We start from the raw sequence: 22,083 nt of genomic DNA, 5'->3' as shown, positions 1-22,083 counted from the left end.
TATCTGGTCTTAACCAAGTAGTGGTCCATGATGTTTCGCAGCTCGGTCGCTTCAGGTGGCTGTGACGAGCACCGCCGTCTGTAGGCGTGAGAGCTGGGGGCGGGAGGGGTGGTGCACGCCGCGGAGGCTTTGCTGCGGAGTTCCCGTAAACAGCATTCCCCTCCAGAGAATGATCAGTTGACAACATACAGGGGCAGTTTTGGCCAGTGGAACAAGGATTTCATGCGCATTCTTGGCTAAATTGAGGGACAAATGACCCGTGGCGCTTGCTAATTTCAGACATGAGAATTTATTGTTTATATCGTGAGATGACATATTCTTACTGGTGAGAATATGTTTGACAGTAAATCATAAAAGATAAAATATCGCACATTCCTATTGAACACAATATAGGTTGATAATAACTAATGATCATAACAGAGTTTAGGTTTGGAAAAAAATGATGTGACGAGCATTTTAACTTTACAGTTTGACTCACATCCCATCTGTTATGATTGAGGAGGTGGGGTTTATGACCTATACTGCAGCCAGTCAGCAGGGGGAGCTCTAAAAATAAAAGCTTCACTCCACCGGGGAACTTGTCCGTCCATTCTTTTTAGTCTCTGATCACAACAAATTAAAAACTCACCCATTTTTAATCACAGGATAACATGATCACTACTTGCTTATGGGATTATGGGTGGAATTGTCTGTCAAAAATTCTAGACATTCAATCATTCATCATTTTACGCTGAAAAATAGCGTGTAAATGGTGATATAATCCCAAAACTTACATGTGAGGTATTTCCGTGTCATGTTGGGACCCATTTTTTTTAAACAGAGACAAGAAAGAAAAAGTTTTTTTGTTTCGGAACGTGAAATCAGTTTCTTTTTTTGATTTCACCAAATCATGGAAAATCGGAGGCCCGACTTGTGTGACTTAAGCCTACCTTATCAAACAATATTTAGAAAATTGTGATCAAACAGTTTTCCCTACTTGTGCTCATCCCTAGGGTTGTTGATTCCAGTGGATGATGAACACCCCACCCACCTGATTCTGGGAGTGTTGTTAACCCTTCGCTACCTGATGCCTCTGCTCCAGCAGCAGGTCAACACTAGCAGCCTCAAAGGAAGCTTTGGAGTCATGAGAAAGGAGGCAGACGTGCAGCCGACACCTGAACAGCTTCTCCAGGTGACAATAGACGTGGGTTCATCGCACGTGGATGAGCGTGAACGAACTCTAACCGATTGTGCATCTCCAGGTGTACGAGCTGACTCTACACTACACGCAGCACTGGGATCACAACGTGGTCACGGCCGCCCTGGAGCTGCTGCAGCAGGTGTTCAGGACTCCGCCTCCAGAGCTTCTGCACATGCTCATTACCGCTGGCACGATTCCACATGCTCTGGTGTTTCGCCGCCAGAGCGCGCACGAGAACCGTGCGCGCTCTGGCAGCATCCTCGAGCTTATTGGTAATTATTTCTGTTCAGTTTAATTCCTCAGATAATGGTACACCATTTCCTAAATTGATAATAAATAAAAAAGAAACTACAATGGAAATAGATTTTGTTGGTATTGGACAAACCAACCCCCCTACAAGCTGTTCCAGTGTTTCACTCTTCAGTATTTTCTGCTTTTGGGGCTTTTCTTGTTTCTTTTTAACTGCTTTTCTTCTGCCTCTAATTTAAGATTCCTATTAGTATCTATTATTTCTGAGCTTCTAATACTTTTTTTCTCTCTTCACTTCCTGTTTCTGCTTACTGTTTTCCTACCAACTGCAGCTGGGGGAGGGTCTTCCACCAGTCCACTCATTCTTAGGAAGCCAAGAGGTGATTGGTCTATTGATCTCAGCTTAATCAATGTTTTTCTTTCAGTTTTTCTTTTCCAGACACTTTAAATTTCTATTTTACCATCATCAACTAAGTCCCTGAGGTTAAAAGCTTTATCTGGGATTTATAGACAATAGTAATAGTGCAAAATATGTTTTAATGACACTGTCCTTAGTTGAATGTTAAATGTAATTGTTTTTAATATATATATAGATTTTAAAGCTGATGCTGATGAGCCTCGTGATAATATACGATTAATTTTACTAGAATAAAGCTGTATTCTAAAAAAAACCCGTAATGGGATAGCGCTCAGAATTCCCTGTTGATTCAAGATTTTTATTTGTCACATGCTCATACAAATGTGCAGTGAAATGTAAAAGACTGTCCCGCAAGGTCATGCAACAACAAACACTCAATTTAGTAATACACATAAATGCAGAAAAATGTAACAAAATGCAAAAAATAAAGAGTTATATGAATGCACAAACATAGAATACAGTGCAAGTGATGAATTCATGTTGGGTGTGGGATACATATGTATGTGTATATACGTATATATGCATATGTGTGTATCCATAAAATGAAGAGTCCGTCCTTAAGACTGCTCTACTGTAAAGTGCCTTGAGATACCATTGGTTATGATTTGGCGCTATACAAATAAAGATTGATTGATTGATTGAAGTGTCAACGTGTTAAATATGCAAAGTTTATAGTGACCAGGGTCCAGTTAAATAGCAATGTAAATTAGTTTAAAAAGTTTTAAACATGATTATTGAATGTACAGAATAGAAAAATCTGAAAAATGTCCAGAGGTGTGAAAGTGCAATGTGCAGATGTATTTATTTTCTAAGTTTTTGAAGTGATCGCAACTAACGCGATACCCCGTAAATCGACAACTTTGCTCGTAATCAGTCTGGTTCTTTCATCGGAACAAACGCAAACGTCTGCAAAGTGTCTTTAAAGTCCTTCAAATGATAACAGTGTGGTGATGATGGACCAAAAGGCTCAGTATTTCACCATGTGTGAAACCTAAACAGAAATATAATCTCACTAAATGCTCCACATTTTCCATAACGCACGAGTTACCGCAACACAGACAAGATCCTGTCTGTATTTCAATATTATTCTCGATTATTAAAATTAGAACTTTATTCTCACAATATCAATACTTTAATCTTGTAATATTATGACATTAATCTCGTAAAATTACAATTTTATTCTTGAAAAATTAAGACTTTAATCTCGTAGTTCAGTTTCAGTTTATTGGTTTGTTTCAGTCTAGCAAAAAACATTTAAATATAAATTAAAATTTAGAATATATAACCAGGCTGAAACAGGCGGAAGCAAAAATGCTTATATGCCCAACATAAATCACAACAGTTACCTTTCTCAATAATACACACAAAAGAAATGCAAGCATTCAACAAGTACATTTGAGTTACCTTTTTTCAAATAATGGATAAAAATTAAATGTATATTCCAGTACACATGTACTTTCTTTTATATACAGCATTTAACAAAGAACGCAAACATTTCTACTGCTTCACATTACTCTCTAAAATATACTGACATTTTCTTTTTGAAAATTAATGGTGTGCTACTCATTTTTATTTCTTTGTCAACATTATTCCACAATTTAACCCTATCTACGCTTTACTCTTGGTTAAATTAAATTATAGTGCCCAATTGTTTTATTTTATTTTAATGTGGCCCTAATATGCAGTTGTAATAATAAGACATGCTTCCAGGTAAAATCCTTTCTGGGGAAGAGGATGGATTAGAAGATGATCCTGACAAGACTGAGGTCACTGGAGCCTTTACAGGTGAGAAGTAGTTTCAAAAATGCATTATTAAAGTATTTATAAACGATCTTTTTTGATATTGAATTAAGAAAACTGTTTCTTTTTGTTTCAGCATCCGTTGTAGGTGCAGAGGGATCCTCAGGAGCTCAGGTGGATATAATTACAGAGCAGCCTCGCTCTGCTCAGCCCTCCCTCCAGCCCGGGGACTCTGTGGACCTCAGTGCCTCATCAGAGCAGGGAGGAGGCGGGACATCAGCGTCGGGCACCCCCGAGTCACCTAACGATGAGGAAATGTTAAGTCGCAGTTCCAGCGGCGGAGCCAACGTCACCCCGGAAACGGCGGACTACACCACACCTGAGAATGCCACCCCAGATGGAGGACCTCTGGGAGAGGGCGTGGCTTTGCTCGACACCAACGACCGCTCGCTTCCACCGAGCGACTCGTCCCAAACGACCACCGAAGGACCGGATTCAGCCGTCACCCCATCAGACGTTGCAGAACTGGTAAGGAAGGGTTTGAGATTCAGACTCATCCACTACTGCTATACGTTAAAGAAAACTAGATCTAAGATGTTTATTTACCGTGTCATTATCAGGAGGTGTGGTCAGCCATTGTTTAGACTAGCGATGGCAATTTTCTGCGGATTTCTGCTGATTCTATTTATTTAGTTTTTCTCGGTGTCAAATCAATCTTGCGTCGTCTTTTCCGTGAACAATGCAGCCAACACGCAGAATAACGGTGTAAGAAAAAATTGCGCGATCAATCCAAAAATTGTCAGTCGTTTTTTTAAAAATCATATTATTTAACGAAAAAAACATTCAATTGCGCTAAAATGCATAGCATGTAAACGCCCGATCACTAGGTGTCAGTGAATCACATCAGACCTTGTTAAACTACCTCACTCCTCAATGCATTTTAGCTGGAAGTTTATTGAATTTTATTTTCATAAAACCTACTGGGTACTTTTATAGATGTATATGGTTACTTTTTTTAAAAAAAATAATTTAAGAACTTATCAGAATCTGTTATAGAAGCAAAAAAATGTAGTTTGACAGTTAAACATACCACTTGTATTGATACTTGAATTACAGTTAGTTACCATTCACTTGTTCTCAAAAAATGAAATTAATTGTATTTCAACGTGGCATATGAAACAATTTTGACCAATGAGAATGCTCGGAGCATTTTACTTCACATATTTATGGCAGTTGAGGAAGAAGCTTTAACTAGTAGAACTGTAAATACATTATAATAACCTACAGCTAGAAAACATTTGTTGAACTGAAGAGTGAAGATATTGAGAACCAGTGGAAAGAATTAAAGAAAACATTGGCCATTAGGGCTAGGGATGTAACGATTCACACAACTCCCGATACGATTCACGATACTGGGTTCATGATTCAATTCTCTCGCGGTTGTTTTTTACAAAATGGGACTGTAGACAAATGATGACTGAAAAATATTCCTTTTTTTTTTTGGGAAAAAAACTAGAAAATACTGTACTATTTTCCGTTTATTTTTCGGTGTCAAAAGAATCCCTTGATAAACTATTCAGAACAATGCAATTTAACTAAAAATACATTTTTAATAAAATAAAGAAAGGAATAATACAAATGAAGAAGCCTATTAATTTAAATTTTGGTTCTATAGTAAACAATGCAAAACTGCATAATAGTTCCTTTTCTTTTTAAAAATGCAACTGAAAATGTATTTTGTGCCTTAACAATTGGACTTTAAAAAAAACCCAGTCATTGCACTGTATTTACATCAGATATTTGTTTGGACCAGAGAGGGCGCTAACCCTAACCCAGTGGTCGGTTGGTATTCAGATATTTTTGCAGTGAAGAAGAGATGCTATGCGCTAGCAGACAGAGCTAATAGAAAAACGTGACTTTTACAGATATTCACGTAATATTACAGATATTCTTTCGGTGCTAAAGGGGTAAGGAATCATTTATGAACATGTTTAAGAGTAGAAGGCGGCCAGAAAGAAAGTAGTAGCAGATTCCACCCGCCGCTTCCACTTCTGGACAAGACAAGGACAAATATATAGCACCCTCTGCTGTTTGAAAAAGTACTGCGGTTCAATTTTCACATTATCGATGTGAACCATGATACCTATGAATCGATTTTTAACTGCCGTACGATTAATCGTTACATTCCTAATTAGGGCTGTACATTGCCATGAATCTGACAATTCAATACGATTCACATGTCACGATACAATATGTCCCAATACTAAACAATATGCTATACATCGCAATATCAATAATTACAAGTTTCACCTTTACATGTACAATTTATTTCATTTATTTATTTTAACTTGCGAGAACAAGTAAATGGTAACTAACTGTAATTCAAGTACCGATATCAAAAACAATGCTTATCAAACTGCCAAAATAAATTTTTCAAAAAAGTGCCCAGTATGTAAATGAAAATAACTTCCAAGCTAAGATATGTTCACTGACGCCTAGTGTCCGGGCGTTTACGTGCTATGCATATGTTGGTGCAATGAAATGTTTGTTTTGTTTAAAAACATGATTTAAAAAATTGATTTGGACATTTTTTGCATCGATGCGGTGAAATATCGCCAAATCATTTATTTTTTCTTACACCGTTAATGGCCAAGTGTCATTTTCAAAATAGTAAGGTGACCATTAAATATTTTGGCAAATTTTTAGTCCGTTTATATTGGGTTTTATTACTCTAAATGGGTTATAAATGCAACCACAAACACATTTAAAATTAAAATAGATTTTTTTTCTTCTTGCCATCCCTTTACACCGCCACTGTTGTACAGTTCAAAGTTTTTACCATTTAGGAATGCAACCCTCACATTCCTGCATGCACATCTGATATTATACACTCTTATTAGTTTAACCAGAATGTGTTTTTATATTTTACAATTGCAACATTCTGACTATTTGTGCACTTTTGTTTAATCTGCTGTCAGTTTATTTGCTGAAACTCTGCCTACAAAAGCATTGTCAGTGATGTTTTTTGAGCATATTTTGTTACTTTGTTTGTGCGAGGGAAGTCGTGACACACACACACACAGTTGTCCATTCTAATGGATCCCGCCCCCTTTCCTCTACCCTCCTCACTTGGTCACAGTTACACACTGCGTTGCCTACAGTGATCGAGCCTTCCTCATCTTCACCATCATCCACCGAGGGTCCAGACGCCACCGACAGCGACTCCTCACTCCATACTGCTTCTGCTGCTGCTTCTTCTTCTTCTTCTTCCTCCTCTTCTTCTTCTTTGTCTTTCTCATCCTCTTCCTCCTTCTCTGCCAACTCGTCCTCTAGCACTAGTGAGAAGGTCAGCCAACCAATTGGATACTTTGAACTGAGCAGACAAGGCTTGCTTGTCATCAGAGAGTTGGGCCTTTTCTCTTTTTGTTGTCTTGTTTTGTCTGAACCCATGATTTGTCAACACTTTGCAGCTTGTTCTCTTCTTTCCTGCCTGTTTTTGTTGTTCATGACAAGTACCTTTTTTCCTTGTTTTGAGTGAGTCCTTTCCAAAAACGAATCCCTGATTTCTGCAGTGGCTGCCTTTTAAAAGATAATGTGGAAGCATGAAGACCAAACATTCATTTTTCATAAGTTTTGTTTCTCCGTGTGACGCCCTTCAAGAGCCTAATCATCTCAATAATGTTTAGGTGCTCTCAGTAGGAAGTGATCATGTTACACAACTGCTTTTACTGTAATGGATTCTATATAACAGGGGTGTCAAAGTCACTTTAGTTCAGGGGCCAAATACGAAGTAGTCTGATCTTAAGTGGGCCGCAGATTTTAGGCGGGAAAATGAGTGATTTGAGCATGAATGTCCCCAAGTTCTCACTTTACACAATGCATATACAGAGATGTCCAGAAGTAGAAGGCTAAAATCGAAATAAAAAATGATTCCTTTTGGTGGCTTTTGGTGCATTATTTTTTCTTCTGTCTTTTTTGCAGCACTTTTCTTAGCATGATGTATTTTCTTACCTGGTTTTTTTTTTTTGCATGATGCATTTACAAGTTGAAATCTGGTATCCATGATATTGATGACAAAAAATTGAGCATCAGTATCAGCTTACATCTTTCTAGTTGAAAATGTACCAACTTATAGTATACCAGTAATATGGGCGCTTGGTCTCTTAGTAGTCCTCTGTAGAATGCTGTCTGGCACTGGAACATATCTGCATGATTAACATCATTTTGTGTGGTTTGTTTGTAGTTGGATTTGGTAATATATTTAGTTGTAATATTTCTTACATATACCCTTACGTTTGTGATTTTTGTAACCCAGTACCCTGGACGCAGGACTTTTAATTCATGATGATATTGATCGTGAATCTTTAAAAAACATATTCAATTCCATAGAGAAGAATTAAAAACCCCTTCAAAATTTACTTTTTTCAAATTTGATCTGTGACTTATTCTTACCAGCTACTCTTTTCTTTCTTAAATATAATGTTTATTTAATTTAGTTGAATTCAGTAATGTTGTGAATGTTAAGATTTATTATATTATTGGGGAAACATTTAGAGAGAATGATTGTTTTCCTTCAGTTGCAGCCGCCAGATATTTGTTTGGATCAGCAGAGGGTGCTGATAACCCAGTGTTTGGTTGGGATGCAGCTATTCTGCGCAGTGAAAAAGAGATGCTATGCGCTAGCAGACAGAGCTAATAAAAAAATGTGACTTTTACAGATATTCAAGTAATATTACAAATATTCGTTCGGTGCTTAATCATCTATGAACATGTTTAAGAGTAGAAGGTGGCCAGAAAGAAAGTAGTAGGCGATTCCGCCCGCCGTCTACGCTTTTGGACATCCCTGAATATATGATACATAAGGTATGTAGGGTACCAACAATATCTAGGCAGTAAGTGAAAGATATCAGTCCCTGCAGGATTTTCTCTTTTAAATTTCATTAATTTTGTGACCAATTTTTATTTAATTTGTGGAAATATGATAAAAGCATGGGAAAATTCCAAATATTGTTGAGTTTCATTTAATTTGTGTATTTAGAAGGGCTGAGATATCTACAATGGAAATATTTGGTAATTTGGACAATAATTTCAGTTTTTTTCTCTCTCCAACTTTCTCCTGCCGGCCGAATTGGATGGTCAAAACTACCAGATTTGGCCCCCGGGCTTTGAGTTTGACACATGTGCTGTATAAGGTTAACGTGCTAAAATTTAAACAAGTATTATTAAATATTTCGATCATAATAAAAGATCAATCTTCCTCTCGGTACTGGCTGCCATATTTGGAGATAATGTCACTTCAGTGTTTTCTCTCCCCATCAGTAGTTGATTTGATTAATCCCGAGCATGACTCCAGCGTGTTGTTGGGAATGTTTTTTTTTAAACTTGTCCTATTATGTTGTTGACCAGAATACAGACAGTCTTACCTGAATGGTTTAAAGCTGCTGGAAATGATAGATAACATTTAGTTTTCAAGCAGTACCTGTTTTTCATGCACTTTTGCTGCATTACTCCTATTTCTGCCACTTCATCAAATTTCAATGCCCTTTATGCACATTTTTTCCACTTTCAAGACATTTTCGGAACTTATAAACTAGGGGTGTCCCAATCTGATATTGATATCGGATATTGGTCCGATATCAGCCAGAAAATGAATATCGGATTTTATCGGACTGCATCTAAAATGGTAAATGCTAAATGGACTTGATTTTATATAGCGCTTTATCCCCACACTGAAGCAGTCTCAAAGCGCTTTACATATCAGCTCATTCACCCAATCACTCTCACGTTCACACACCAGTGGGACAGGACTGCCATGCAAGGCGCTAGTCGACCACTGGGAGCAACTTAGGGTTCAGTGTCTTGCCCAAGGACACATAGTCAGGTACTGGGATCGAACCCCCAACCTCTCGATCAGAAGACGACCCACTAGCACCTGAGCCACAGTCGCCCAAATCCCTGATATAAGCTCTCTGATCAAATTTTCCGCTCCAACACTTTTACCCATAGGTGACTGTGGTTCACAAAGTAATCTACTGTTGATCTCTGTTTGAGTAACATCACTTGATCAAGCCTTTTCTAACATTCCACTCTACAAAATAAGTCATAAAAGTATGTATGATTCATGCTGATATCGATCCGATATCAGCATGTATTGGTCGATACAAAAAGCTGCAATATTGGTATCATATCGGAAGTGATAAAGTTGTATCGGGACATCCCTATTATAAACCCTTTCCACCACTTTTCCCACTTAATGTTGCATATGATCACCCATTATTGTCACTTTTAAGTTCTTTTCGTCATATTTCATGCTTATTTTTTGTAAATTCAACCACATTCGTGATTTGTAATGGTCGAGTCATACGACAGTTTGTTTATAAAATAACCCGTTGTTTATGGCAGAGTAAAGGACAAACTTGAGAGCAGCAATTACAAACTTTTTAAATTAATTCTCTGTGTTTTTCAGTTGAAATGTCTTTGATTTATTGATATTTGAGGCCAACACTGTGACTTTATTGGTGGTATAAAAACTGTTAGTTATCGTCCCCAGCAGCTTTAAGCCATTTTATATTGCTGGCATGAATTTGTTCAAACAAACTATTTTTTTTCCTTTTTTTGTAAAATGTAAAATTTTGTGGCGATTGATGAATTTCTATGTAATTAAGGTCCTGGATGGGAGTGAGAGTCAGTACTCTGGAATGCAGATTGGGACTCTTCAGGATGAAGAAGATGAAGCTGCAGCGTCTGCTTCACTCGAGGAGACTCCAGAAGCTTCTTATCTTCAGTCTGCACTGGGTGTGTTTCTATTTATTTATTTGATTTAATAAGGTTTAATCCAATAGAAATCTATAATTAACCTCTAACGTTGTTGTCCGGTGGCGTCACAGCTCTGAGTAAGCCCCACCTTTTCGAAGGCCGAGGCCACAACCGGCAGGGTTCTGACACCAGCGTAGACCGATTCATACCAAAGGAAGAACCTGCAGAGCTGGAACCAGACGTTAAAGTAACGTAAAGTCCCTGTTATGGAAACGAAAATATTTAATTGATGAATTTAATTATGATTCTGCCTCTGGTTCTTTGGCAGCCTTCACGGATAAAAGGTCCAATCGGGCACTACACTGACCAGGGGGCGGAGCCACTTGTGCACTGTGTGCGGCTTCTTGCTGCTTCGTTTCTTTTGACTGGACAGAAAAATGGTGAGTGTCCTCCAAGCTAAAATAACTCTCACATTTAGATGGTAGAGGTGTGTCATCTAAGGAACCTCACGATTCGATTCCATTGCGATTCAAGGTGCTACGATTCGATTATTCAACGATTATCACGGTTTTTGGCGCATCTTTTTTTTTCCCCTCACCTTGTGGCTATTACATCCTTATAAACAAGATATATGTTTTGTTGTCCATTAATTAAAGTAACCAAACTTTGCTTTGCATTCAAACAATCTAAATGTTTTTAACCACCAAATGTAACAGAGAAATAGTATCTTTTTCAGCTTTTTCAATGTGACCTAACAAAAAACTATCTTATTCAATAAAAAAATAAAGATGTCCAAACAAAATCCTCAATGAGCTGCATGAATCCCACAAGAAACTAAACATTTTGCCATGCACAGTCAAAGCAGCTTTAAAAACACAAAACCTACAACATCAGCTCTCGTAACACATGTGGAATTTGGGTTTTTTTTAAATAAAAGGCGGATGGATAAAGGAACAAGGAAGGAACAATGAATGATTAAATCATGCCAGGGCATTAAAACTGTCTAAAACAGTTACTACGTCTCCTGCGGTGGAGAACACACTGGTGCCAGGAATGCACAGATAACACTTGGCCAACTTTGAAATCATAGGATCCTTTCAAATGTTAGCTTTTAATCCGAATGAGTAAATCTCACACTCAGTAACTGTAGCCAAAGGCTCTCTCAAACATGCAAGACTTAAACTTTCATCGTGTTCCTGTCATTTGGATTTTATGAAAAACAATAGTTTTTGAACATTTATGAATCGTTATTGAATCGTCACATGTCCAGTCATGATTAATCTAACAATCAATGTATTGGCACACTTCTATTAGATGGAAGAGCAACTGCTAACTTTTTAAATGGCTGTAAAATAATTAGCGTAAACACTGATGTATTCCTCATTCCTTTAGTCTCATATTTAAAACTCAACCTGGACTGTCCTCGTCCTTTAGTAATATTCCTTTGTATTCATTCAGGTTTGGTCCCTGACAAAGAGGTGCGGGTCAGTGTGAAGGCCTTGGCGGTCAGCTGTGTTGGAGCAGCAGCAGCTTTACATCCTGAAGCTTTTTTCAATTCTCTCTACTTGGAGCCGCTGGATTGCGTCCCTGTAGATGGTGAGAGAACATATCATTTGTACTAACTGTCCTAGTTTTGTTAATTCAGGTATTAACTTAATTACATTTTTGACCTAGCTCTTTTTGTGTGCCTCCTGCAGAGCAGCAGTATATCAGTGATGTCCTGTGCCTCATTGACCATGGCGACCCTCAGATCCGAGGGGCCACAGCCATCCTCTGTGGAGCCATCATACAGGCCGCTCTCACCAAAACGCGTTACAATATACACACCTGGCTGGCCAGTGTGCAAAGTGCAACAGGTGTGCATGCTTCCTCTGTGCTGAATATTGTTCAACAATAAGCAGTAACTGTAAAGATTCTTCTCTTCTTCAGGAAACCCTCTGTCCCTGGTGGATTTGGTCCCTTTGCTCCGGAAAACTCTGAATGATGAGTCGTCTGTCACTTGCAAGATGGCCTGCTCTGCAGTGAGGGTAAGTTGTGTGTTGTGTGTTGTGTGTGTGTGTGTGTGTGTGTGTGCGTGTGCGCGTGCGTGTGTGCGTGCGCACTTCTGATCATGTATTTGTGTGTATGTTTCAGCACTGCATCATGACCATCTGCAGCAGCACTTTAAGTGAGCTCGGTCTGCAGTTGGTGGTTGACCTGTTCTCACTGAGGGACTCTTCCTATTGGCTGGTTCGCACCGAGCTGTTGGAAACATTGGCAGATTTAGACTTTAGGTGGGAAAATTTGGCCGTTTTTTCCCTCACATAACTGTGTCCTAAACCCTTGATACTGTAGACATGTCTTTAATAAATATGAAGTGCCACAAATAAAATAGTAGCAAGACGGCCCTCACACAAGCAGAAAAACTTGTGATTTTTGCAAATTATGCTAATTAAAGTTGTAAAGAAAGCGCTCTATGCTTCAAATACAAGTATTTTCCGTTTTAAAATGGTAACTTTTATGTTTGAAAACAACGTGTTCAGTGCGGGATAGCTTCTGATTAACATATTGGCTTTCTTTGGCTATTCACATGGTTTAGTTGTTTGTTTGGGCCAATAAAGTGCATGTTGAAGTAAAACACATGGCTACGAAAGCAATTATTCTGATTATAAGTTTGACAAATGCTGCATCGGGGAATGTGGGTTTTTATCATATCAGCAGCAGCAGCAACAACAGCGTAAGTCATAACTACAGTTGGCTTCTTCAAATATTATTTGCTTTTTATGTGTATGACACCAATGAAAAGCTTAGAAACCACACTCTCAGAATCTGTAATGAACTCAAAACGGCTCGTGGCCGACTTGCTCATCGTTTTTTTCTCGTGGTGCGTCACAAATGTTCACCATAAATAAATGACCTCACTTCTAAAACATTTGTATTTTTGCTGCTACAGATTAGTTCATTTCCTGGAGAGGAAAACTGAAAAATTACACAAAGGCAATCATCATTTCACTGGGGTAAGTCCTCTAAATGGTTATACACACAAACATAAGTACATGAAGGTCAGATTGGCTTCTCTTATTAACTGCCAGCTGCAGACTTCAGTTTTGATTTTATGCACAATCCTTCTTCTTTTTAGCGACTTCAACTGCAAAACCGGGTTTTGAATGATGTCGTCATACGAATGCTGGGAGATGATGATCCAAGAGTAAGACACGTGGCCGCCTCGGCTGTCAGCAGGTACATCATCATGTCTGACAAATGTGTGTATTCTTAATGTTGATGGAGTCTGTGGGCCCAGCTAAGATTTTTAATTTCCACCTTATTTTTTAAGTAAATAGTAAAAGTTGTTTCTAACTGTTGAAATCAAGTAGTTGTTCTATATTCAGGGCTGTTTTGGAAGTCCAGAAGCAGAACTCAGTCACTTTGTTTTTGTGGTAAATGACAAGTGTCAAACTCGAGGCTCGGGGGCTCGATTCTCAACCTTGGGGTTGCAAGACACTGCGTGCTAAGAACTAAAAATATTTTTGGAACAATTTGATGCCATTTTGCTTATTTTATACGGTACTCTTTTTCTGCAACGACACTAAACTTGCCATATTTTAACCTATTTTGATCACTTTTTCTTGCCATATTGTTGCTCCTTTTAATGCATTTTTTTTTTACATTTCTGCCACTTCTCCATCAAATTTCAACTTTTTTTTTTTAACTTGCAAAACATTTTTGGCACTTAAACACTTTCCACCACTTTTCCATCTAATGTCACATATGTCTACCCATTATTGTCACTTTTAACCTCTTTTCACCATATTTCATGCTTATTTTTGCCAATTTAGCCACGTTCATGATTTGTCATGCCCATTATTTAACAGTTTAAACTAATTGTTCTTACTATTAGATACAGTATGTCTGTTACACAGGAGGTGACACCCGTAAACAGGAAGTAGTAGCCCAAGGAAAAACCTAATTAATTAATTTTCATTTTTTTCTTTTCATCTGTCTTTGTTCTAGGCTTGTTCGCAGAATGTTTTATGACTGCGACCAGGGCCAGGTGGATCCAGTGGTGGCGATCGCCCGAGACCAAAGTTCAGTGTATCTGCAGCTTCTCATGCATGAAACGCTAACTCCCTCCCAGTTCACAGTCAGCACCATCACAAGGTACTTATCTCTTCAATTACTGAGGAAAAATGGTCAAATAGAAAAAGCCTCAATAGCCTTGAATTGATTGATTTACTTCTTGCTGCTATTCAGGACATACCGAGGCTACAACCTGACCAACACTGTGTCTGATGTCACATTGGAGAACAACTTGTCCAGAGTTGTTACCGCAGTCTCCCACGCTCTCAGCTCTTCTACTTCCAGAGCTCTGACTGTACGTTTGTGTGTCTTTGAATGCAGAGAACATTTAGTTTTTGCTTGTGTCGTCATATTGTATGTAAAGAATCCAATTTTCTCTTTCTCTCTGCAGTTTGGCTGCTGTGAGGCTTTGTGTCTTCTGGCTTCTAATTTTCCAGTTTGTACTTGGAGCTCAGGATGGCACTGTGGCTACGTGAGCTCCAGCTACTCCTTTTCATCCCGCTCTAGTTTTAACCGCAGCAGAGGCAGGACCCTCAGGTTTGGTATTTATTGTTTAGTTAGATTCTATCTTCAGTAGAAGTCTGATGATATGTTCTTTATATGTTTGGCAGTTTGTCACAGTCCGGCGGTGCTTCAGTGTCTTCGAACGCCTCGTCTGCTCCGGACAGTGTGCGCGGGACTCTGACGTTAGGAATAGCCAACATGGTGCTGTCTCTGCTGTCCTCAGCCTGGTTTCCGCTAGATCTGTCTGCACATCAAGATGCTCTAATGCTTTCCGGCAACCTGCTTGCAGGTAAGTCTGATTTGTAGATTTGTTCAAAATTTTCTGAATTTTGTTTTAGTTCCAGTGGCTTTCCATAATCAATCATTACAGGCTGTAAAACTTCCTGAAATTGTGCCATTCATGCTCAATACAATTAACTGAGTTAACTATCATTATTTTACATATTTCTCTGCTATATTTGAACAAATATATGCACTGAAATCATGTGAGATTTAGCTCAAGATTTAACGTCTGTCTGTTTGCTAAAGTTGCAACACTAATATCTGAAATAAAGAGTTGTAAACCAGTTGCTTCCCTATATCCTTTGGGACACAGTTTCACTAAGATTGCAGCAATGATTAGTGTATGTGCAGAAGTGGTGGAGACCGCCCTATTTAAATGAGCATTTTGTACGTGTTCTGTTGAACATGGAGCTTGAAGGAGAGTTGAGTGTGTGGAAGCGGAAAAAAAAATTGAAGCAGCAGAATTGAAGATGTTTGTAGAGGAAGCTAATAAAAAAAAATGGATGAATTTTAGCAAAGACATAGATAGATTTTTATTCATCCTGTAGTGGGGGAATGTGAGTGATGGAGTGGGTGAATCATGCGTGTGGCTGATGCACTATGGGTAGAGTCTGACACGGCGATAGAGACAGGAAGCAAGCTTATGTTTATAGTGCAGCCAGATAATGAAGTGCAGCTCTACAACAACATAACGTCCTGTTCGTCCAACGTGGTACCATCTTTAACAAGCGTGAGGTACCCCGGAGGAGAAGCAGCCTCCGGCCATGGAGAGTGCTTATCTCCGCTGTGTCCTCAGCCACAGTGGGGAGACGAAACAGGAAAGGTTTTAACACGTTCTTAAAATTGTGAATTCATTCATCTCAAATATATTAACTCATGGTCTTTCCTCCCCCCTGCCCCGTCTCCTCAAAAATATAACTGTTGCCATCACTGCGCAAAAAGCTTTGACAGTTACCACCCGGTTGTGGGCCTTGCTAAATTTATTAAGGAAAAACAGAGGCAGCAATGAAGTCCAGCTTTGATGAATTGCATTGCTTCACCTGCATTAATTTATTTGCATTTCTCCCTTCCATTTTTTTGCTCCCCTTGTGAGCTCCGCCTACTATACATATTCATTAGAGGGAAACGCGCTAAACGGATTGAGGGTGCATTGCGACGCGCAGTAGCCACTCTCTTGATTCTTTTGGGGTTTGTACAGCTTATTCGCACGTGGAGTGACATTTGCACACGTTCAAATACCCCTAAACCTTCAGTGAATCCGCTCCATTGTGTGGTGGAAATTTTAGGTTACCTCAATTCCTGCTTCTCGAGAGATGGTTCTCAAGCTTTTCAGCCTGCGACCCCCAAAATAAAGGTTCCAGAGACCGGGGACCTCCACTGTACCTGAAAGTGGAAACAGGGCCCTCTATAAGGGGGAATAAAGGGGAGAGCTTTTTGGGGCCCATCCATAAAGTCAGCAAAATGATGGTTCATTATTACTTGCGTCATAGTATATAGTCATCCTAAAGATGCAAATCCTTGTTTTAATCAGAAATAAAGTTGGTTAAAGTGACCAAGAATGGTAGAAAAGTTGGTGAAATGGGATTTTAAAAACCACAGAAATTGTTTAAAAGTTGCAAACGAGAGTGGCCAAAAACGGACAGGAAAAGTGTTAAAAAAAAAAAAAAAGAGTTCAAGTGTCAATATTGGAACAATTCGTTTAAACTGGCAAATAATGGGCATGACAAATCGGGAATGTCACAAGGTTGGCAAAAATAAGCATGAAATATGGTGAAAAGAGGTTAAAAGTGATAATAATGGATCAACATATGCAACATTAGGTAGGGAAAGTAGTCGAAAGGGCTCTTAAGTCTTGAAAGTGGAAAAAAAATGTGCTGAAAAGTGGCAGAAATTGGAGTAATGTAGCAAAAATGCATTAAAAGAAGCAACATAATGGCAAGAAAAGTATGTGTGTGTGGAGCATTTATTTCTGGTTGTATCACTGAGTGGTGTGCTACAACCGCTGTGACTCCACACAGAGTGAGGCTGGTTCCGACCGACAGGGCCTGTAAAGGCATCGGGACCCCTGTGCGATGGTTCCATACATTTACGGTAATGTAGTCATGTGTCAACATCCAACACACACTAAACCATCTGTGTCAAACCTGTGGCCTGTGGACCAAAACTGGCTCACCAAAGGGCTTCCAATAATTACTAAATGCAATGGGACTCTTTCAGTTTTCGGCCTTGGTTTTCTCATTTTTGGTTTTCTGTTTCGGCCAAGAATTTTCATTTCGGTGCATCCCTTCTTCTAGCTGTTGCCCCGAAATGTATGAGAAACCCCTGGAGTGGAGAGGAGGAAGGCAGCAGTGGGAGCAACACGGTTGGACCAAATAAAGTGGAGGAGCCCTGGGCAGCGTTGTCGGAAAGATCCCTGGTGACCATGTTGGAGCAGCTGTTTTCTCACCTGTTAAAGGTCCTCAATATTTGTGCCCATGTGTTGGACGATACAGCACCAGGACCAGCAGCAAAGGTCAGAAGAGTTTAACGTTAATCTTTTTCAGTGTAATTTCTAACAGCTATTTACTAGCTGGTTTGTAAGTGACGTGTTTGGGTTTTTATATTTTTTGTCCCTTTTTGTTTTTGTGTTAGGCTGCCCTCCCGTCCTTATCCAACACCCCCTCCCTCAGTCCCATTCGCAGGAAAGGCAAAGAAAAGGATTCTGCTGAGCCCAGTGCCCCAATGAGCCCAAAGAAAAGCAACGAGGTCAACACAGGTGTGTGTTCATCCAACTGCAGCGTGTGCATTTCCTCTACAAGCATGTTAATACTCAATATTCTTGTCCTTTGGGCTTTTTTTTTAGCAGGCAGGCCAACAGACAGCACAGGCTCATTAGCTGTGAACAAATCTACCACTATTGGGAGTTTCTACCACCTGCCGCCTTACCTCAAGCTTTACGACGTGCTGAAGGCCACACACACCAACTACAAGGTCAGACTTTTTTTCACTAATGGAACATTTTAGGTCTGGGCAATATATTGAGATTCAAGATTTATCTATAGATATATAGATACATAGATATATATCTATATCTATAGTTATGTAGATATATATAATAGATATATATATATTTTTTAATTTTATTTAATTTAATTTTTCATTTTGAGAAAAAAATATAGAGATCTGAATTTTGGTGCATATCACTCAACTCTAGAACAGTTGGTAATTTTGTAAATTACAGGTGACACTGGATCTCCACAGCAGTCATGAGAAGTTTGGAGGGTTTCTGCGCTCCGCCTTAGATGTTTTGTCTCAGCTACTAGAGATGGCCACGCTACATGATATCGGCAAGGTGAAGATCACTTCATTAGTTCTATCAATTAAACTATGTGGTTGACTCTAGTTGGTTTTGTATCGAAGGATATATATACAGTATTTACTGCTAATCGTTGACCTCTGAGATGTGTTTTGTTCTGTTTGTCAGTGTGTGGAGGAAATTTTAGGCTACCTCAAATCCTGCTTCTCCAGAGAACCAACCATGGCCACCGTGTGTGTACAACAGGTTAGTAAAGTACATGATGCCATTTCTAAACACTGACGTATTATATTTATATCATGATGTGTGTGTGGAGCATTTATTTCTGGTTGTATCACTGAGTGGTGTGCTACAACCACTGTGACTCCACACAGAGTGAGGCTGGTTCCGACCGACAGGGCCTGTAAAGGCATCGGGACCCCTGTGCGATGGTTCCATACATTTACTGTAATGTAGAGTCATGTGTCAACATCCAACACGCTATACCGGGGGTGTCAAACATGTGGCCTGCAGGCCAAAACCGGCCCGCCAAAGGGTCCAATCCGGCCCATCAGGTGAAGTTTCCAGATATAAGAACGCAATAAAATTAAATTACATTTCACCTCTGTAAGAGTAGCGGGTACAACACAAGTTATTTTGTAACGCGAGTTTCATATTTGACCACTGGGGGGCAGTGTTAGTGTGAGTGGGGGAAAAAGAAAAAAAAATAATTTTTGTTGTAAATAAGATTCTGTTGATAATTTTTTTTTCTGGTTAGAATTTTGTAATAAAATCCTCTGCAGTTTGTCATTTAGAATGCACATGTAAATATATTCAGGCATAATTTTATTAAATGCAGGCTTTTGAATTAAAATTGTAAAAAAAAAAATGCATACGTTGTAAAGTGATAAACAAATAATATCATTAAATGTCGACATCTTAATAATGTATCAATACTTTGCACTAAAACAAAGACATACATTTAGAGTTCCATTCATAGATCATTATTTTAAGTAAGAATGAAGTAAAAACACTCCGTCTACGGGACTCCACATCCCACAATGCAATGCGAGAAACTTTTCCAACAACGTGAATAAGTGTGTTTACAGTTGAGATACTTTTGAACGGCAATTTCAACCTTTTACATCTTTCCTTAAGCCAAGGATATTTGATTTATGTCTGTTTTTATCTGATATAAAATGATTGTCTCCAGTAGCTTTAAGATAAATGATCTAACTGACAGACATCATCAGTGATGAGGTTGTGTTTGTTGTTCCACATTTAAAAAACAAAACTTTTCTTCTCTCCAGTTGTTGAAGACCCTGTTCGGGACCAACCTGGCCTCCCAGTCTGAGGGTGTCCTGAGTGGACCCAGTCGTTCCCAGGGCAAGGCTCTTAGACTCGGCTCTTCCAGTCTCCGACCGGGCCTGTACCACTACTGCTTCATGGCTCCGTACACACACTTCACCCAAGCTCTGGCAGATGCCAGTCTCCGTAACATGGTGCAGGCCGAGCAGGAACAAGACACTTCAGGGTGAGAAACATCAATGCAGATTTCCATTTTGTACGCAGAAGATTAAATGTACCAGAAAATATACAGGATGTGGTGTTTTTTCTTCTTCGATGTGTTTAGGTGGTTTGATGTGATGCAAAAAGCTTCCAATCAGCTGAGGTCGAACATTGCAAATGCAACGCGTCAAAGGGGAGACAAGGTACACCTGTGACGCTTTTTCATTTCTAGAAATTTCTGTGAATCGTTGCTCCCTCCACGTAAAGTGAAGCACCAGGTAGTGCTTGCAGCTGCTTATTTCATTGTGGTACTACTTCTCATTTTGTTTTCCCAGAATGCCATTCACAACCACATCCGTCTGTTTGAGCCACTGGTGATCAAAGCGTTGAAGCAGTACACCACCAGCACTTCTGTGGCCCTGCAGAGGCAAGTGCTGGACCTGCTCGCTCAGCTTGTGCAGCTCAGAGTCAACTACTGCCTGCTAGACTCTGATCAGGTACCACACATTTTAATGTAATCCATAAGCATTTTATAATGAATGGTTAATATTAACACACGTGTTCATGTTTTAGGTGTTTATAGGCTTTGTCCTGAAGCAGTTTGAGTACATTGAAGTGGGCCAGTTCAGGTAATTTTCTTTTTTTAATAAATTTTGTTTATGGATGACTTAATAATTAGTGTGCTTTCTTTAGTTTTGTATTTATTAAATATCATCCCCCCCACACACAGAGATTCTGAGGCCATCATTCCAAACATCTTCTTTTTTCTGGTGCTGCTGTCATACGAGCGATACCACTCCAAGCAAATCATCAGCATCCCAAAGATCATCCAGCTGTGTGACGGAATCATGGCCAGCGGCAGGAAGGCCGTCACACACGGTAAGAGAAACAAAAAACAAACCTTTAAACACTTTACTGATGTATCCATAACAATCTCTACATGTGATTTACTTTCTTCTACAGCGATTCCAGCCTTGCAGCCAATAGTTCACGACCTGTTTGTCCTCAGAGGCTCCAACAAAGCAGACGCAGGCAAAGAGCTGGACACCCAGAAGGAAGTGGTGGTCTCAATGCTCCTCAGACTTATTCAGCACCATCAGGTGCAGCATTAACTCACCAGTAGTTTCCTATTTCGCTGAGGGCACTGGTTTGTCATCCCTAACTGTTATCATCACTGCTTCAGGTGTTGGAGATGTTCATACTCGTGCTGCAGCAGTGTCACAAAGAAAATGAAGACAAGTGGAAGAGGTTGTCCAGACAAATCGCTGACGTCATTCTTCCTATGATTGCCAAGCAGCAGGTAGAAAGATATTCATCATCGACAATATTTATTCCAGGCTTTTAGTCCAAAAAATATGAAGAAAAGAAAGATATTCAAATATTCAGTATTCAAACAAGGTTGGTTTACGGGGGAATTGTAATTAGATCCACTCAAAATTAGAGATGATTCATATTAGCTTTTTGCCAATATCAGATATGCCAGTATTCTCCAAAGACTACATTTCTGATCAGGGTTTTCGCCAGCGCAGTTGAACGTAGGGGGCCCCCATGATATGATTTTGATCCCCTATGCTGTGATGCCGCCCCGTACGCTGTTTCAACCGGCGTAGTGGGGATTTTCTGGTGGTTTTTTTTCTGTTTTAATCGGTACTATCATAATAATTGTTGCACACTTCAACACAAAATGAACTTCTAGGCATGTATGGGTTGTTTTAACTCTCTTTCTTAATCTGCATAACCCAGAAACACATACATCAGTCGCATTGTCTGATGTGACTGATTGTGGTGTATTGTGTACAAAATTAGGCATCAGAATGCAGGAAATAGTGTTTCAGAGGGTTAAACTTTTCAAAAGTTACTGTGGGAAGATGCCCCCGAACCCCTACAATATTCGTGCCTGCGGCACTGTCGTGTACTAAGCGATCCCCTATGCTGTGAAAAATTCCTGGTGAGAACCCTGCTGATATTTATTGATAAATTTGATAGTTTTTATCTTGAATCGCATTCAATTGTCAGTATCAGTGACCAAAACTACATTTATGTGTGGTCAAACGAAACCAGAAATTCATTTTTCCAGCTTGTGGGACGTCTGTTTCGAGGGCGTGTGTTGGTTAT

The 22,083-nt window shown here is 39.3% G+C and overlaps 1 protein-coding gene and 2 non-coding genes across 11 annotated transcripts in view; all 3 read left to right on the top strand.

Moving 5' to 3' along the window:
* The window catches only part of htt (huntingtin), a 48,506-nt gene that overhangs the window by 5,944 nt on the left and 20,479 nt on the right, over positions 1–22,083 (top strand). For 5 of the 9 annotated variants that reach the window (XR_003674513.1, XM_028453752.1, XM_028453731.1 and 2 more), the window contains exons 8-37: positions 993–1,171; positions 1,242–1,452; positions 1,762–1,809; positions 3,558–3,632; positions 3,724–4,115; positions 10,253–10,382; positions 10,475–10,590; positions 10,672–10,783; positions 11,802–11,939; positions 12,041–12,199; positions 12,273–12,370; positions 12,477–12,616; positions 13,276–13,339; positions 13,462–13,562; positions 14,334–14,480; positions 14,574–14,694; positions 14,791–14,936; positions 15,011–15,192; positions 17,480–17,697; positions 17,817–17,940; positions 18,028–18,155; positions 18,406–18,516; positions 18,649–18,726; positions 19,770–19,993; positions 20,093–20,171; positions 20,304–20,465; positions 20,542–20,597; positions 20,699–20,847; positions 20,932–21,068; positions 21,152–21,268. Coding sequence is in view for 8 of the 9 variants with exons in the window: in XM_028453752.1 (XP_028309553.1) it covers positions 993–1,171; positions 1,242–1,452; positions 1,762–1,809; positions 3,558–3,632; positions 3,724–4,115; positions 10,253–10,382; positions 10,475–10,590; positions 10,672–10,783; positions 11,802–11,939; positions 12,041–12,199; positions 12,273–12,370; positions 12,477–12,616; positions 13,276–13,339; positions 13,462–13,562; positions 14,334–14,480; positions 14,574–14,694; positions 14,791–14,936; positions 15,011–15,192; positions 17,480–17,697; positions 17,817–17,940; positions 18,028–18,155; positions 18,406–18,516; positions 18,649–18,726; positions 19,770–19,993; positions 20,093–20,171; positions 20,304–20,465; positions 20,542–20,597; positions 20,699–20,847; positions 20,932–21,068; positions 21,152–21,268 (4,142 nt within the window). In the remaining variant the exon portion in view is untranslated. The remainder of the gene's footprint in view (positions 1–992; positions 1,172–1,241; positions 1,453–1,761; positions 1,810–3,557; positions 3,633–3,723; positions 4,116–10,252; positions 10,383–10,474; positions 10,591–10,671; positions 10,784–11,801; positions 11,940–12,040; positions 12,200–12,272; positions 12,371–12,476; positions 12,617–13,275; positions 13,340–13,461; positions 13,563–14,333; positions 14,481–14,573; positions 14,695–14,790; positions 14,937–15,010; positions 15,193–17,479; positions 17,698–17,816; positions 17,941–18,027; positions 18,156–18,405; positions 18,517–18,648; positions 18,727–19,769; positions 19,994–20,092; positions 20,172–20,303; positions 20,466–20,541; positions 20,598–20,698; positions 20,848–20,931; positions 21,069–21,151; positions 21,269–22,083) is intronic. The other 4 variants (XM_028453693.1, XM_028453740.1, XM_028453722.1 and 1 more) reach the window with 3 other exon arrangements.
* Positions 17,140–17,272, top strand: LOC114472704 (small Cajal body-specific RNA 14). The gene has a single exon (XR_003675181.1).
* On the top strand, positions 18,791–18,923 carry LOC114472697 (small Cajal body-specific RNA 14). Its single transcript, XR_003675176.1, has one exon.

The sequence above is a fragment of the Gouania willdenowi genome, chromosome 1 (genome assembly GCF_900634775.1).
Source record: "Gouania willdenowi chromosome 1, fGouWil2.1, whole genome shotgun sequence".
Taxonomy (NCBI): Eukaryota; Metazoa; Chordata; class Actinopteri; order Blenniiformes; family Gobiesocidae; genus Gouania; species Gouania willdenowi.
The sequence above is the reverse complement of the archived record's forward strand: the minus strand, read 5'-3'. Positions and strand labels throughout refer to the sequence as shown.